General features: G+C 47.6%; 1 protein-coding gene across 1 annotated transcript in view; it reads right to left on the reverse strand.

The window, feature by feature from the left end:
- Positions 1 to 3302: 3302 nt before the first annotated feature.
- The window catches only part of LOC119953090 (serine/threonine-protein kinase/endoribonuclease IRE1-like), a 96861-nt gene continuing 85545 nt past the window's right edge, over positions 3303 to 14618 (reverse strand). Inside the window, 3 exon segments of the mRNA XM_038776926.1 lie at positions 3303 to 5458; positions 7483 to 7550; positions 9230 to 9353. Of these exon segments, the coding sequence (XP_038632854.1) occupies positions 9335 to 9353 (19 nt within the window). The 3' untranslated portion in view covers positions 3303 to 5458; positions 7483 to 7550; positions 9230 to 9334.

The raw sequence follows: 14618 nt of genomic DNA on the forward strand, positions 1-14618 counted from the left end.
GAGTCTAAGTGCCACATTGAGTGCCGTAGGCAAACATGGTCCTCCAAACTTTCTGACCACATAAGCCAGCCTTTAATGTTGCCCAACTGCTGCCTTCACTCCCAGTCTGTTGCTGTTCTCCTATTTACCCTCCTGGTGGTGAATTGGCACTCAGACAGTGGCGAATCAGTAGCTTCAATAAAAAAAAGTGTTTCTCATTCGCAAGATGTGGACATCGTTGGCTCGGGCAGCATTTATTACCCTTCCCCAATTACCCTGGAGAACGTAGTGGCTGAATCATTGAAGCTTTTAAGATTCAATGTCTTTTTTAAAATTAGTATACGGGATGCGGATGTCGTTGGTTAGGCCAGCATTTATTGTCCATCCCTAGTTGCCCTTCAGAAGGTGGCAGTGCTGCCTTCTTGAACCGCTGCAGTCCTTGGGGTGTAGGTACATCCATTGTGCTGTCGGGGAGGGAGTTCCAGGATGTTGCCCCAGCGACAATGAAGGAACGGTGATAGATTTTCAAGTCAGGATTGGTGCATGGCTTGGAGGCAACTTTCAGGTGGTCATGTTCCTGTACATTTGCTGCTCTTGTCCTTCAAGGTGAAGGTCACAGGTTTGGAAGGCGCTGTTCAAGGATCTTGATGAGTTGCTGAGTGCATCGTGTCGACGGTACATACTGCTGCCGCTGTGCATCAGTGGGCTGTTTTGTCTTGGTGCATGAAGCTTCTGGATGTAGTTGGGGTTGCACTCAGCAGACATGTGCAGAGCATCCCATCACATTCCTGATTTGAACCTTGTAGATGGCAGATAGGCTTTGGGGAATCTGTTTAACAATTAGTCGTGCCTTGCAGCTTTACCAGGTTGACACCCCATTTTCACAAATACCAGGCGCTGCTCCGGGCATTCCCTCCTGCACTCTTCATTGCACTAGGGTTGACTGCCCAGCTTGACGCAAATGGCGGAGAGGGAGATATGCCAAGCCATGGGGTTAGATTGTAGTTGCTGCTGATGGCCCACAGCAACTTATAGGTGCCCAGTTTTGAGTTGGCATCACCTGGTGGGTTTGTCATTATGGTAGGCCAAGCTGTTGCTTGACTAGTCTATGTTAATAAGGAGGACTTTGCAGGTTTGTCAGAACTGGGTTTGTCATTGTCATTTCTGGTTCTGGGTCAATGCCGAGTGGCTCACCCAGTTTCATTGCTCATCAATTTATCTGTAGCTGTTTGGTACAATTCAGTGGCTAGGCAATTTCAGAGGGTATTTAAGAGTCAACCACATTGTCTGGAGTGACACGTAGGTCAGACCAGGTAAGGATTGTAGATTTCTCCCCCTTTAGTGAACCAGATGGGTTTTTACAACAACCATTGAATAGTTACCTTTACCAGACCCACTTTTAATTCCCATGGTGTGATTTGAACCTGTGCCCACACAGCATTAGCCTGGGCCTCTGGATTACTAGTCTAGTGACACTACCACTATGCTTTATATCCCCAGCCCAAATGCCGTAAGAACGTCAGTAAGCAATAGATGCCAAAACCTGCAGAGCACAAATGGACATGATATTTTTAATATTGTATTGTTTTAATCCAGAGGGCTAGCAATAAAAAAATTACATTCCCAGTATTTAAAAGCATGATTTACCATTGCAACCACCGAGACTCAAAACATGTATTGCATAAATAGCAGTCTGCAGTAAAAAGAGCAAAGTTCTTGACTAATTCTTGCACAAATCCAGAATCATTAATAATGCTTTTCATAACATATTTAAAGCCATGTTAACCTTTGCAGACTGTGTGTTTTTTCCAGAATCAAGCATGCACTTTGTCACTATAGATAGGTGATTGACTAACTCGCTATATCACCCCATCACAGCAACAGAGGCAATCTTCATAATAGTCATGGTATATTATTGGCAAACATCACAGTGCATCCAGTACAGCACAGAACAATTAGCTGGAATGATTTAACAGGCTGTTGGTATACCTTTCAGCTCTGGCAGTTAATGAACCTGTGTTTTAGGGTGTTACCTAAACCTCAGTTCTCTTGTTGCCTGTGATTTAGCTGTCTTCTGAAAAGATTTATCGCCTTGTTCCCGTCATCTGAATAAACTTTACTTCGAACAATTTCCAATTATCGTACCTGGGGGCAGGCCAAGCCTGGAATGATATTTGACTGCAGCAGTAGAGCACTCGCTGTTTCACTGTCTTCAGCTGCACATATAGCTAAACTAGACAACCTAATAAAAGCACTTTGGCTGGGAAACAGCAAAAAAGTCAAAGTTTGTCATTTGAGAGGGGGGAAAAGTTACAATATTCTCTACTGGCATTTTATGCCAGTTAGGATACATTCAAACAATGGAATTCACCACAAGGGAAATCAAGAACGTGACCCCAGGTACAGTGTGTCTGTCCAGTGCATTAGAGATCTAATGGAGAAAAGAATAGTTCAATTTCAATTAATCTTACATTTAAAAATAGACTAAACTAGACTTGCAAACAAATTGCTTTCCAAGTGGAAAATCGTGTCCTTGCGCACAGAAATGTGTCGGACAGATGCAGTGTCAACATGGGTGACCAGTGAACTACAAGCTATTTCTGGCACAGTAACAGGAGGCCAATCTTCCCCCTTAGCTGCGTTCTGCCATTCGGTTAGATCATGGCATTGGAGCTAGTACAGAGATTCACAAGAATGATCCCAGGGATAAAGAACTGTAGCTACGAGTATAGATTGGAGAGGTTTGGATTGTTTTCCTTGAAGAAAAGGCGGCTGAGAGGAGACTCGATAGAGGTATTCCAGAGATTCCCCCTCCAACCCACCCAACCCAACCCCCCCCCCCCCGAGGCTGGTTGGAATCTGGAACAAACATCCCGAGGATGATGGAGGAGGTTCAATCGAGGTATTCAAAAGGGAATCGGATTGATAGCTGAAAATAATGTGCACGGTGGGTTACGGGGATTAAGATAGGAGACTGGGACACTTTCAGAGAGTCAGTGCAGAATCGATGGCCTCCTTCCGCACTGTAAAGGTTCTGTCTTTGGTGAGCTGTCCCTCAACTCCATCTACCATATTGTTTGGTACCTTTGACTATCGACCTTAGTCTTGAAATGTTCACAGTTAAATTAGTTCATCGTGGATAAAAGACTGGAAGTGACTTGATGTTGGTGAGAGCACTGCGACTGGCCAACTTGGAATAACAAATTGAAAACAGCAGCAGTGTTTTGGGGACTTTCTGATGGGAGAAAAGTGCACTTTGAATGTTTAAAATCCCAATTCCTAATTGAGTTCATAACAAAAATCAGGAGTCACCAGCAATTCAGGTACAATGGCGTAATCACAAAATTGAACATCATATTCATGGAATTGCATCAATCATTAAACCAGCCATTAAACTGCAAATCAAATCTTAGTGCAAATGTCAAAATATAAAAAAGGAACATATATAATCGCATTTAATCACATTTCAAACATTTTTTTGTAAAAAGTGAAGACATTTACATTATTTTCACCATTCTTCCTTCACAGCTAACAAACCAACACAAACACTTATCAGAAATGTCTATTTAACTCTACCTCACAGATACAACCCCCTCAAACCAAAGATGGATACAGATGTCATAAAATCAGCTTCGTACAAACATTGAAAAGATAAAACTATCACTCACCCAATATAAAGGTTAAACCCCCCCAATAAATAAATAAGTTACTGTTTTTAATTATAAGCACATAAAAAAAAAAGATTATTTTGACAATTAAACGTTAGCTGCACTATCCGGCTAGATAATGATTTTTCCTTGCAAGTACCCAAATACTGAGCTTTTACCACTAGCACACATTTTCAATAAATAGTTTTAAATTAAAAGCAACATTTTATATCACACCAGAGCTGTAATAGGATATCCCTGTTCCCTACATGGTCTTAACTCCACTGTCAGGAAAACATTAAGCAGAGCTCAAGTACTTACCCTGTAGAGGGGACAAGACACTCACTGTGGGGGTCCTGCAATAAGGTCATTTGGTCTTAAGCCATCTTAGGTCTGAGTTAATGCATAGTGAGGGGAAAGATAAAATAGGAAAATACAAAGAAAGATGATTTCATGCCTCAGAAATTTCACTCAAGTTGGACAGGAAATAGAATGGGAGACATTCCAATGGCTCGGCATTTGCCTCGCCATTTCTAAAATATGCTAGCACAAAATAAATCTGCCATATATTGTAATAGGCACAGGACGGAAATAAAGGCAGTCAACATTCAGTACATTTTGTGCCAGCTGAACAAACATGTGGGCTGTTCAGGCCGTTTTCGGTGAAGTGTGTGTGGGTGAAATAATGGAAATTAAAGAGGTTAATCTGTAATGCATAAAACCTGGGAATGGATACTCAGTTTTTGGACTTTTTAAGAAAACATTTAAATTGCAAACACAGAACAGTGACATAAAGCTACAAATACCAGAAGTGCCCCAGTATAAAACCCTGCTCAAGCAAATCTGAAAGCACAGCTTTCAAAAAAGCTTTTTATTTTGTGTGGATCACCACTCTCTCATTGATTGTCATTCATTCTTAACCTTCCTGATTTAATTGCATTTTGTCCCATTGTTTCAGTACCCACAGACCAGGGAACATTGGGGGTCATCACACTGTACTAATAGAATTTAATATTTTGCCCTCTTGAATTGGGTGAAATGATCCACAGCTTGGATGTTGCAGCTGCTCTAATCTTTAGAATATGTCTCAAATTGTCTGGCATAATTTAGCCAACCACACCCAAAAGCCCTGTTGGACTACTCAAAGCCTAACCGGCGTCTGCGAATGAACACTTTGCTTTGTATTTCAGTGTGACAAGATGATTGCTAGCCTCATCTGAAGGTTCATTTAATTATTATCCCTGAAACATGAAATAGTGAAACATGCAATAGCACATGACAGTGCAGAGAGTCACAATTGCTTTTCTCACTTTTTTGTAAAAAAAATTAATTTCTTCCTGTGAGGAAAATATTTTCTTGCATTAAAAATGTAGTTGCGGCAGTCAGACTGCTGGTCCTTAAACTGGAGAACCACTTTGCCTTGGATTACTCTGCAGGCCATTTGCAGATTTCATAAGGCACTCAACAGTAGTTTGGTGGCTTCTTCATTTTTTTTTCTTAAATGTTTGCCTCCCAAACGTAGTCTCATAGCACACACTGTGCTAAAAAGGCCTCTGGCTGGAATGCATTTAAAAATAAACAATTTCCCCTTTAACTTTCTTTCCCATGGTTTATATGAGGGCGTCGATGACTGAGAGCGCTAACTGGCGTGGTTCTGCTGCCTCCTGGTAGTAGTACGGATGAAATAGTCTCTCCCGGCTGCAGACTTGCATGGCAAAATACGTGTGGCGTAATAGATGGGGGAAACGGGAGGTAAAATAGCGAACAAACTCATCTGGGACAGAACCCAAAGTTTCTTGCACTCCCTCCGGCAGCTCCCTGTAGTGGTGCTTCTGAAAATAGAACATGAAAAATATGTCCAGTCAAATATTTTCCGATTTTGCCTCGCATCATAATGTGTTTTCTAATCAAGTGTCAAGGCCATCGCAGCACTCCAAACGGCCACAAGAGCCAACTCTCATACCAATGCCCTCCGATATCTACACAGCAAGAATATGGCTGGTTGCAAATGTCTGAGGGTTTATGTTTGCACCTTCCAGTAACTTTTAACAAATTAGAAAACAGGGAAAAAAATATTCTGCAAAATTACCAATAGCTAGTTTTGTGAAAGGGAGATCATGTTCAATCAACTCACTGAAGATCTTTAAAGAAGTAACATTTACTGTGAATGAAGGGGAACCAGTGGATGTACTGTAGTTAGATTTCTAGAAGGCATTTGATTAAAGGTTACTGCAGAAACTAAAAGCTCATTTTATACAGGGTAACATATTGGCATGGATAGAAGATTGGCTGGCTAACAGAAAGCAGAGAATAGGCATAAATTGGTCACTTGCAGGCAGGTTTGATGGAACCAAAGGCCTCCTCCTAGTTTCTATGCAATGAGTGGTGTGCAACAGGGATCAGTGCTGGGACCTCAGCTGTTCATAGTTTATATAAACAACTTGGATGAAGGGGGGGGGGGGGGCATGGTGGCGTAGTGGTTAGCCCTGCTGGCTCACGGCGCCGAGGTCCCAGTTTGATCCCGGCTCTGGGTCACTGTCCGTGTGGAGTTTGCATATTCTCCCCGTGTTTGCGTGGGTTTCACCCCCAGAACCTAACGATATGCAGGGGAGGTGGATTGGCCACAGTAAATTGCCCCTTAATTGGAAAAAATAAATTCAATACTCTAAATTTATTTATTTTTAAACTCGGATGAAGGGATGGTTGCCAAATTTGCTGAGGACACAAAGATAAGTAGAAAAGTAAGTTGCAAAGCGGACATAAGGAGTTTAAGAAAAGATATAGATGCATTGAGCGAGTGCGCAAAGATCAGGAGAAAATAGAGTAGAATGTGGGAAAGTGGGAAATGATCCATTTTGGCAGGCATTATAAAGAAGCATATTATCTAAACAGTGAGAGATTGCAGAGGTCTGAGATTCAGAGGATTCTTGGTGATCTAGTGCACCAATCACAAACGGTCAGAATGAAGGTAGAGCAAGGAAAACTAATAGAATCCTATCATTCATTGTGAAGGGAATTGAATACAGAAGTAGGCAGGTTATGGTTGTTGTATATAGCACCAGAGACCAAACATTTGGAGCACAGTGTACAGTATTGGTCACCTTATTTAAGGAAGGATGAAAATGCATTGAAAGTAGTGCAGAGAATGTTAACCAGACTAATATGTGGAATAGGTGGGTTATCTTAAGAGGGAAGTTTGGACAGGCTAGGCTTGTATCCACTGGAGTTTAGAAGAGTAAGAGGCAACTTGGTTGAAACATACAAGATCCCGAGGTGTCTTGACAGGGTGGATATGGAGAGGATGCTTCCTCTTTTGGGAGATTAACAAATTTAATGGCACTTTGATCACACTCATATTTGAGATTTACAGATGTGATGTTTTGTGAGCGTGTTCTCCCTAAAAGATTCCTCCAGGCTCTCTTCACCCTCACCTTTCTGGTGTTTGGTCTTCAAGAGTCTAGGCCTTGTTGATGCAGCATTGCTCCTGTGAAGCATTGAGGTTTTTGTACTGCATTAAAAGCACTATAATGCAAGTTGTTGACTTGCAAGATGCTACAGTTATGTCACAACTAGTTCAAAGATTACTTCATCTGCTTTTGGATGATTTTTTCCTCTGTCAAGGGTCTGGCTGTCCTTATCCACTTATCCCAAGTGACTGATGCTTTGGGGAAATGGCAGGTTACTTAATTGCCACACAGCCCTGAGCAGTGACCAGCAGTGCCAATACAGTAACAGGTTTTAATACATAACCTAACTGAGACAGAACCCAAATAATTCAAATGTATAACATTTCATACTATTATTAGTCATTTCATTACAGATCAAAGTGATGATGCTTGAAGAATAGTGCAATTACCTTATTCCTCATCGCACGCAGCAGATCCCTCACTGAGCTCCCTTTGTATGATCGGAATTTTCTAAGATCTATAAAGGAAAAGTTATTCTGAGATGAAACACAGGCAGTTGTGCTCAGCATCCTGGTCAACAGCTAGTGACTATGCACTGGAAGGGAACATCAACAGCTAGTGACCATGCACTGGAAGGGAACATCAACAGCTAGTGACCATGCACTGGAAGGGAACAGAGATCAAACGGTAAATGGAGACAGGAAGTCGAGTTTGTGCTATCCAGTCCTCAATGACAGATGAAATGAAATGAAAATCACTTATTGTCACAAGTAGGCTTCAAATGAAGTTACTGTGAAAAGCCCCTCGTTGCCACATTCCGGCGCCTGTTCGGGGAGGCTGGTACGGGAATTGAACCATGCTGCTGGCCTGCCTTGGTCTGCTTTAAAAGCCAGCTATTTAGCCCTATGTTAAACTAGCCCCTAATGTGGAGACCAGGATCAGATGCAGCTTCATCTCCACAATGACAGGGAAATTACTCCTTCTCCACAGAAAATGGGTTTCCTTTATACATCATCAGCTTAAATGGTGCATGGAGCCGAATTCTGTGCACCACACACAAGGAAGCTGGCCCAGAGGGTGCAGAAATTTATTAGGATTGCACCAAGGATGAGGGTTTTTAATGATGTGAAGGTGCAGAAGCTGAGATAGCTCTCTCTGCTCGAAGGAAAGCAAAAGGGAGATTGGATAGAGGTGTGCAGAACTATTATATCAAAACCCCTTCTAAATAGAGACGGTTTCCACTGGGAGGGTCAATGGCCAGAGGGCCAGAGTTAAGGAAATTGACAAAATAATTAGAGGAGACAGGAGATTGTTGTTTTTTTGGGGGAAAGGACTGTTTGAAAGGGTGGTGGAAGTATATTCGATAGGGCATTGAACACGAAGAAAGGCTTGCATGGCTATGGGGTAAAGTGTGTCGAATTGGGATGCCATATCCAAGAGCCAGCAAAGGTACACTGGGGTTAATATCTCCTTCTGTAGAGTAAGACTATAATTCCTTTAGAAAAGCCAATACAAAATCTAGTCGGCTGAATAATATTTCCTTGTGCTACTTCACAAGCTGCATCCTCGACCCCGTCACCTCCAATCTAGGCTCTTGCAGATTAAGAAAGCTGAAGCACGGGCCTGACTAGAGGGGGCAGGTGGACCTCATTCCAAACTATACAAGCTTCAAGAATTGTACCGTCAAGCCACAATCACACAATGGGGAGCCCATTCTCTCCACCTGCTTGCTCACCACCCATTTCCTGTCAGGGATGAAGGCATAAAGTTGTGGCAACTTTTAGTTGAGGGAGAGGAAGCAAAAAATCAAAGGGAAACATCTCGGGATGTTCAGAGGAACATGAGACACTGGTACCAGCTGCTGAGCAAGACAGAAGTGAAATTTGATATTAGGTGAACATTTGCAAGTTAAATTACAAAAGACTTACACAAACATACTATTAAAAGAAGATTCTCCTTTTCTTGAACATGGTCAAGTAAAACAGTAACTTAACATTACCTGTTTTCTTCTGCAATCTTAAAATATTTACAGGATAGTAAAATTTAACAATTACCAATGGTAACAGGAAAGTAATTTAATGCAGCTACCTTTGATCTCTCTAACACGGGGTCAGACGCAAGTACAGTACTTGAGGCTGAATCAGCACGCACAACTTCAATCAACCAGTTAAAGCAGAATCCACATTATCAGCCCACCTGTCTGAAGAGGTACAGTGATGTGTTCTTTCCAGTCACCTTGAACGACACTTCGTCCACCTCTCTCCAGTTCTCGTACTATTGGTCCATCCAGAGGCTCCTTCTCTATTCGATCACTGACATCCTGCAATGATTAACCCAAAATTAGACTACCCGGATATGAATTCCAAGTCATCTTGTGCATCTGCTGTTAACAGCAATGGAATCTTTCAGATTTACAGATTTTAACGATGTATGTTTTCTGCTTTAACACTCACCATTTTTTTTCTAAATCAAAAAGTCCTTCCTCTCCCTGGTGGCTACAATCACCATTTGAGTTGGCACAGAGCCATGCAGAAAAGGCTACCTGGCTGTGCACAGTTAACTAATCCCAGCTGGAGATAGTGGAGGTTCTATAATGAGACTTAATATTCCCACACCAGAGACAGAGGCAAAACTAAAAACTGGCCAAGGTTCCTGCTCACTAAAGGATGGTCGCACTCTGGATAAGAATAGCATTAGACATTGTTTATTGATGTGTTATTCTACCATAGGGGCCATAAAATTATGTCCACGACAGAACTAGCCTCTAGATAAAGTATGGGAGCACAATCCGAGTTACTGTCTTCAAGGGAGGAGAGAAGGAGAGAAAACTAAAGCAGGAAAGAGAAAATTCCAGCAGGTCAGCCTATAATAGGGGTGGGGAACTTACAAAACAGGTCAGCCTATAATAGGGGTGGGGAACTTACAAAAGCCTGTGGGTCGGATCTGGTGCATTGCTCAATATTATCCAGCCCCCGGCAAGTTTTCTAAAGAAATATAGACCTGTTACAATAGCGCCTTCAAAATAGCATTTATCATCAAATTTGCTTTCGATAATAGCATCAGCTAAATTGGTATAATAATAATTAATATAATATTCAAATTTGTTGATTGTAGAGTGATTGGTTGTATGCCCACATTAGCATGGCAACTGTCCTAACTTTCAATTCCTGTGCGTCTCCTTCTCTGCTGGGTCTCAACACTCATACTACTGTAGTGTGTACAGGTTGTCCCACAGCTAATTTCAACCATGTGTTTACTTGTTTTAAAAAAAACAGCTACAAGCAAAAAAAAGGTGGATGTGGAGCGTTGTGTTTTTTTTAAATATAAATTTAGAGTACCCAATTCATTTTTTCCAATTAAGGGGAATTTAGCGTGGCCAATCCACCTACCCTGCATATCTTTGGGTTGTAGGGGCGAAACCCACACAAACACGGGGAGAATGTGCAAACTCCACACGGACAGTGACCCAGGATTGGGATCGAACTTGGGACCTCGGCACCGTGAGGCAACAGGGCTAACCCACTGTGCCACCGTGCTGCCCCGTGTCGTGGTTTTAATGGAAAACAAACAATTATTTTTTTTGTGGAGGTGAAATGCAAACTCATGCGCCTGATTGCAGAGGAGCGATTTCTGTAATGAAAAAAGTCAATGTAGAAAGACACTACAGCATGAAGCACATCAACATGCAAACTTGAGGAGACGCACTGAAAATTGCACAGTTGTTCGGAACCATGTACTGCTGTGAGCAGTTTTTTTTCCCCAGAATGTTTTATCACAAAGTGTCTGCATGCCAGATTAACTGGCGTGAATGTAGAAAATAAGTGTAACTGGCAACATTGTCAGTGCCAGCAGACATAACAAGACACATTCAGGAAAAGCAAACTCAGCCATCAGGTTAAATCAGTGGCTGAGTTGAACCTTTCTCTATTCTCTCTTAAAAATAATTAAATTATATTGATTTGTGTATGTCGGGCCCGCGTCTGACTTTGGCTGTGTGTGAACTGTCCATGATAAGATAAAGGCTCCCCATCCCTGTTCTACAGAACTACGCAGCGCACGATCATACTGAACAGCCTTTGGATTCACACTCTCAAAATCCTACAGGGAATCTCTTTAAAACAGAATTTCTTCCCTAATTAGCAAGCTGCTCATGCTGGATTGGAGATTTAGAGGCAGTATTTCCATTAGATTTTGTACATTATTTATTCCTGTTTTAATATCTATTTTTAAGGCCTTATGAGCAGAACACCAGAAATGTTTATAAATGTGTTATTTGAACACAGACATGGTGAGCCGACAAGCCAGCAAAGGAATGAACTGCTAAACTACCTTCTCCTCTCCCCAAAGAGACTAGCAAGGGACAAACAACTTTGAAAAAGCATCCACCTTGTGTGCGAGGGTGGGGCTGATACAGCTGAAGGTGGTGTATAGAGCACACCTTGCAAGGGCGAGGATGAGCCGCAAACCACATTTATATGTTTTGGTTCCTGTCCAAAGCTGGAGGTTTACTGAAGGTTGTTAGGGTAAACCTCAAAAGTGGCACACGTGAAACTAGCTCCAGGCCCTCAGGAGACCATATTCGGGGTTGGAAACGTCCAGATGTTGTAGCCTTCGCCTCGTTGATCGCCCAAAGGCAGATCCTATTAGGGTGGAGATCAACTTCTCCACCCAGTGCCCTGCCTCGGTGGGGGGGAATCTGCTGGAATTCTTGACGCTTGAAAAGGTCAAATTTGCACTGAGGGGAAGGATGGAGGGGTTCTACAATTCATGGGCGTTATTCATTTTGCACTTTCGAGAACTGGATTACATCAAACAGTGGGGGGGGGGGGGGAACTGAGAGGATGAAAAAAATGAAAATCGCTTTATTGTCACAAGTAGGCTTCAATGAAGTTACTGTGAAAAGCCCCTAGTCGCCACATTCCGGCGCCTGTCCGGGGAGGCTGGTACGGGAATTGAACCGTGCTGCTGGCCTGCTTTAAAAGCCAGCGATTTAGCCCAGTGAGCTGGGGGGGAGGGGGACTGAGAGGATTGGGGGGAGGGGGACTGAGAGGATATGGGGGGAGGGGGACTAGGGGGATATGGGGGGAGGGGGACTGAGAGGTTTAGGGGGGGAGGGGGACTGAGAGGGTTAGGGGGGAGGGGGACTGGGAGTATACGTGGGGAGGGGGACTGGGAGGGTTAGGGCGAGGGGGACTGGGAGGGTTAGGGCGAGGGGGACTGGGAGGGTTAGGGCGAGGGGGACTGAGAGGGTTAGGGCGAGGGGGACTGGGAGGGTTAGGGCGAGGGGGACTGGGAGGGTTAGGGCGAGGGGGACTGGGAGGGTTAGGGCGAGGGGGACTGGGAGGGTTAGGGCGAGGGGGACTGGGAGGGTTAGGGCGAGGGGGACTGGGAGGGTTAGGGCGAGGGGGACTGGGAGGGTTAGGGCGAGGGGGACTGGGAGGGTTAGGGCGAGGGGGACTGGGAGGGTTAGGGGGAGGGGGACTGGGAGGGTTAGGGCGAGGGGGACTGAGGGTTAGGGGGGGAGGGGGACTGAGGGTTAGGGGGGAGGGGGACTGAGGGGTTAGGGGGGAGGGGGACTGAGGGGTTAGGGGGGAGGGGACTGAGGGGATATGGGGGAGGGGGACTGGGAGGGTTAGGGGAGGGGGACTGGGAGGGTTAGGGGAGGGGGACTGGGAGGGTTAGGGGGGAGGGGGACTGGGAGGGTTGGGGGAGGGGGACTGGGAGGGTTAGGGGAGGGGGACTGGGAGGGTTAGGGGGAGGGGGACTGGGAGGGTTAGGGCGAGGGGGACTGGGAGGGTTAGGGAGGAGGGGGACTGGGAGGGTTAGGGAGGAGGGGGACTGGGAGGGTTAGGGCGAGGGGGACTGAGAGGATATGGGGGGAGGGGGACTGGGAGGGTTAGGGCGAGGGGGACTGGGAGGGTTAGGGCGAGGGGGACTGGGAGGGTTAGGGCGTGGGGGACTGGGAGGGTTAGGGCGAGGGGGACTGGGAGGGTTAGGGCGAGGGGACTGGGAGGGTTAGGGCGAGGGGGACTGGGAGGGTTAGGGCGAGGGGGACTGGGAGGGTTGGGCGAGGGGGACTGGGAGGGTTCGGGCGAGGGGGACTGGGAGGGTTGGGCGAGGGGGACTGGGAGGGTTCGGGCGAGGGGGACTGGGAGGGTTCGGGCGAGGGGGACTGGGAGGGTTCGGGCGAGGGGGACTGGGAGGGTTCGGGCGAGGGGGACTGGGAGGGTTCGGGCGAGGGGGACTGGGAGGGTTCGGGCGAGGGGGACTGGGAGGGTTCGGGCGAGGGGGACTGGGAGGGTTCGGGCGAGGGGGACTGGGAGGGTTCGGGCGAGGGGGACTGGGAGGGTTCGGGCGAGGGGGACTGGGAGGGTTCGGGCGAGGGGGACTGGGAGGGTTCGGGCGAGGGGGACTGGGAGGGTTCGGGCGAGGGGGACTGGGAGGGTTCGGGCGAGGGGGACTGGGAGGGTCGGGCGAGGGGGACTGGGAGGGTTCGGGCGAGGGGGACTGGGAGGGTTCGGCGAGGGGGACTGGGAGGGTTCGGGCGAGGGGACTGGGAGGGTTCGGGCGAGGGGGACTGGGAGGGTTCGGGCGAGGGGGACTGGGAGGGTTCGGGCGAGGGGGACTGGGAGGGGTCGGGCGAGGGGGAGGGAGGGTTCGGGCGAGGGGGACTGGGAGGGTTCGGCGAGGGGACTGGGAGGGTTCGGGCGAGGGGGACTGGGAGGGTTCGGGCGAGGGGGACTGGGAGGGTTCGGGCGAGGGGGACTGGGAGGGTTCGGGCGAGGGGGACTGGGCGGGTTCGGGCGAGGGGGATGGGAGGGTTCGGGCGAGGGGGACTGGGAGGGTTCGGGCGAGGGGGACTGGGAGGGTTCGGGCGAGGGGGACTGGGAGGGTTCGGGCGAGGGGGACTGGGAGGGTTCGGGCGAGGGGGACTGGGAGGGTTCGGGCGAGGGGGACTGGGAGGTTCGGGCGAGGGGGACTGGGAGGGTTCGGGCGAGGGGGACTGGGAGGGTTCGGGCGAGGGGGACTGGGAGGGTTCGGGCGAGGGGGACTGGGACGGGTCGGGTGCTGAGTGGGACTGGGAGGGTTAGGGTCGGAGGGGAATGGGAGGGTTCGGGCCGAGGGGACTGGGAGGGTATCGGGCGAGGGGGGACTGGGGAGGGTTTCGGCGAGGGGGAAGGGCGGTCGGGCGCGGGGGATGGGAGGTTGGGCGAGGGGGACGGGGAGGGTTCGGGCGAGGGGGCACGGAGGGTTGCGGGCGGAGGGGGACTGGGATGGTTCGGGCGAGGGGGATGGGAGGGTTGGGGGGGGGACTGGGAGGGTCTGTTGCGAAGGGAGGATGGGAGGGTTAGGGCGAGAGTGGACGGGAGGGTTAGGGGGGAGGGGGACTTAGGCGGGGTAGGGACTTAGGGGGCGAGGGGACTTAGGGGGGGATGTGGACCTTAGGGGGGCGGTGACTGAGGGGATATGGGGGAGGGGGCCTGGGAGGGTTCCCGGCGAGGGGGGACTGGGAGGTTTTAGGGCGAGGGGTTACGGGAGGTTTAGGCGAGGGGGACTGGGATGGGTTAGGGGCGAGGGGACTGGG

This window comes from Scyliorhinus canicula, chromosome 18 (genome assembly GCF_902713615.1).
Source record: "Scyliorhinus canicula chromosome 18, sScyCan1.1, whole genome shotgun sequence".
In the NCBI taxonomy this organism is placed as follows: domain Eukaryota; kingdom Metazoa; phylum Chordata; class Chondrichthyes; order Carcharhiniformes; family Scyliorhinidae; genus Scyliorhinus; species Scyliorhinus canicula.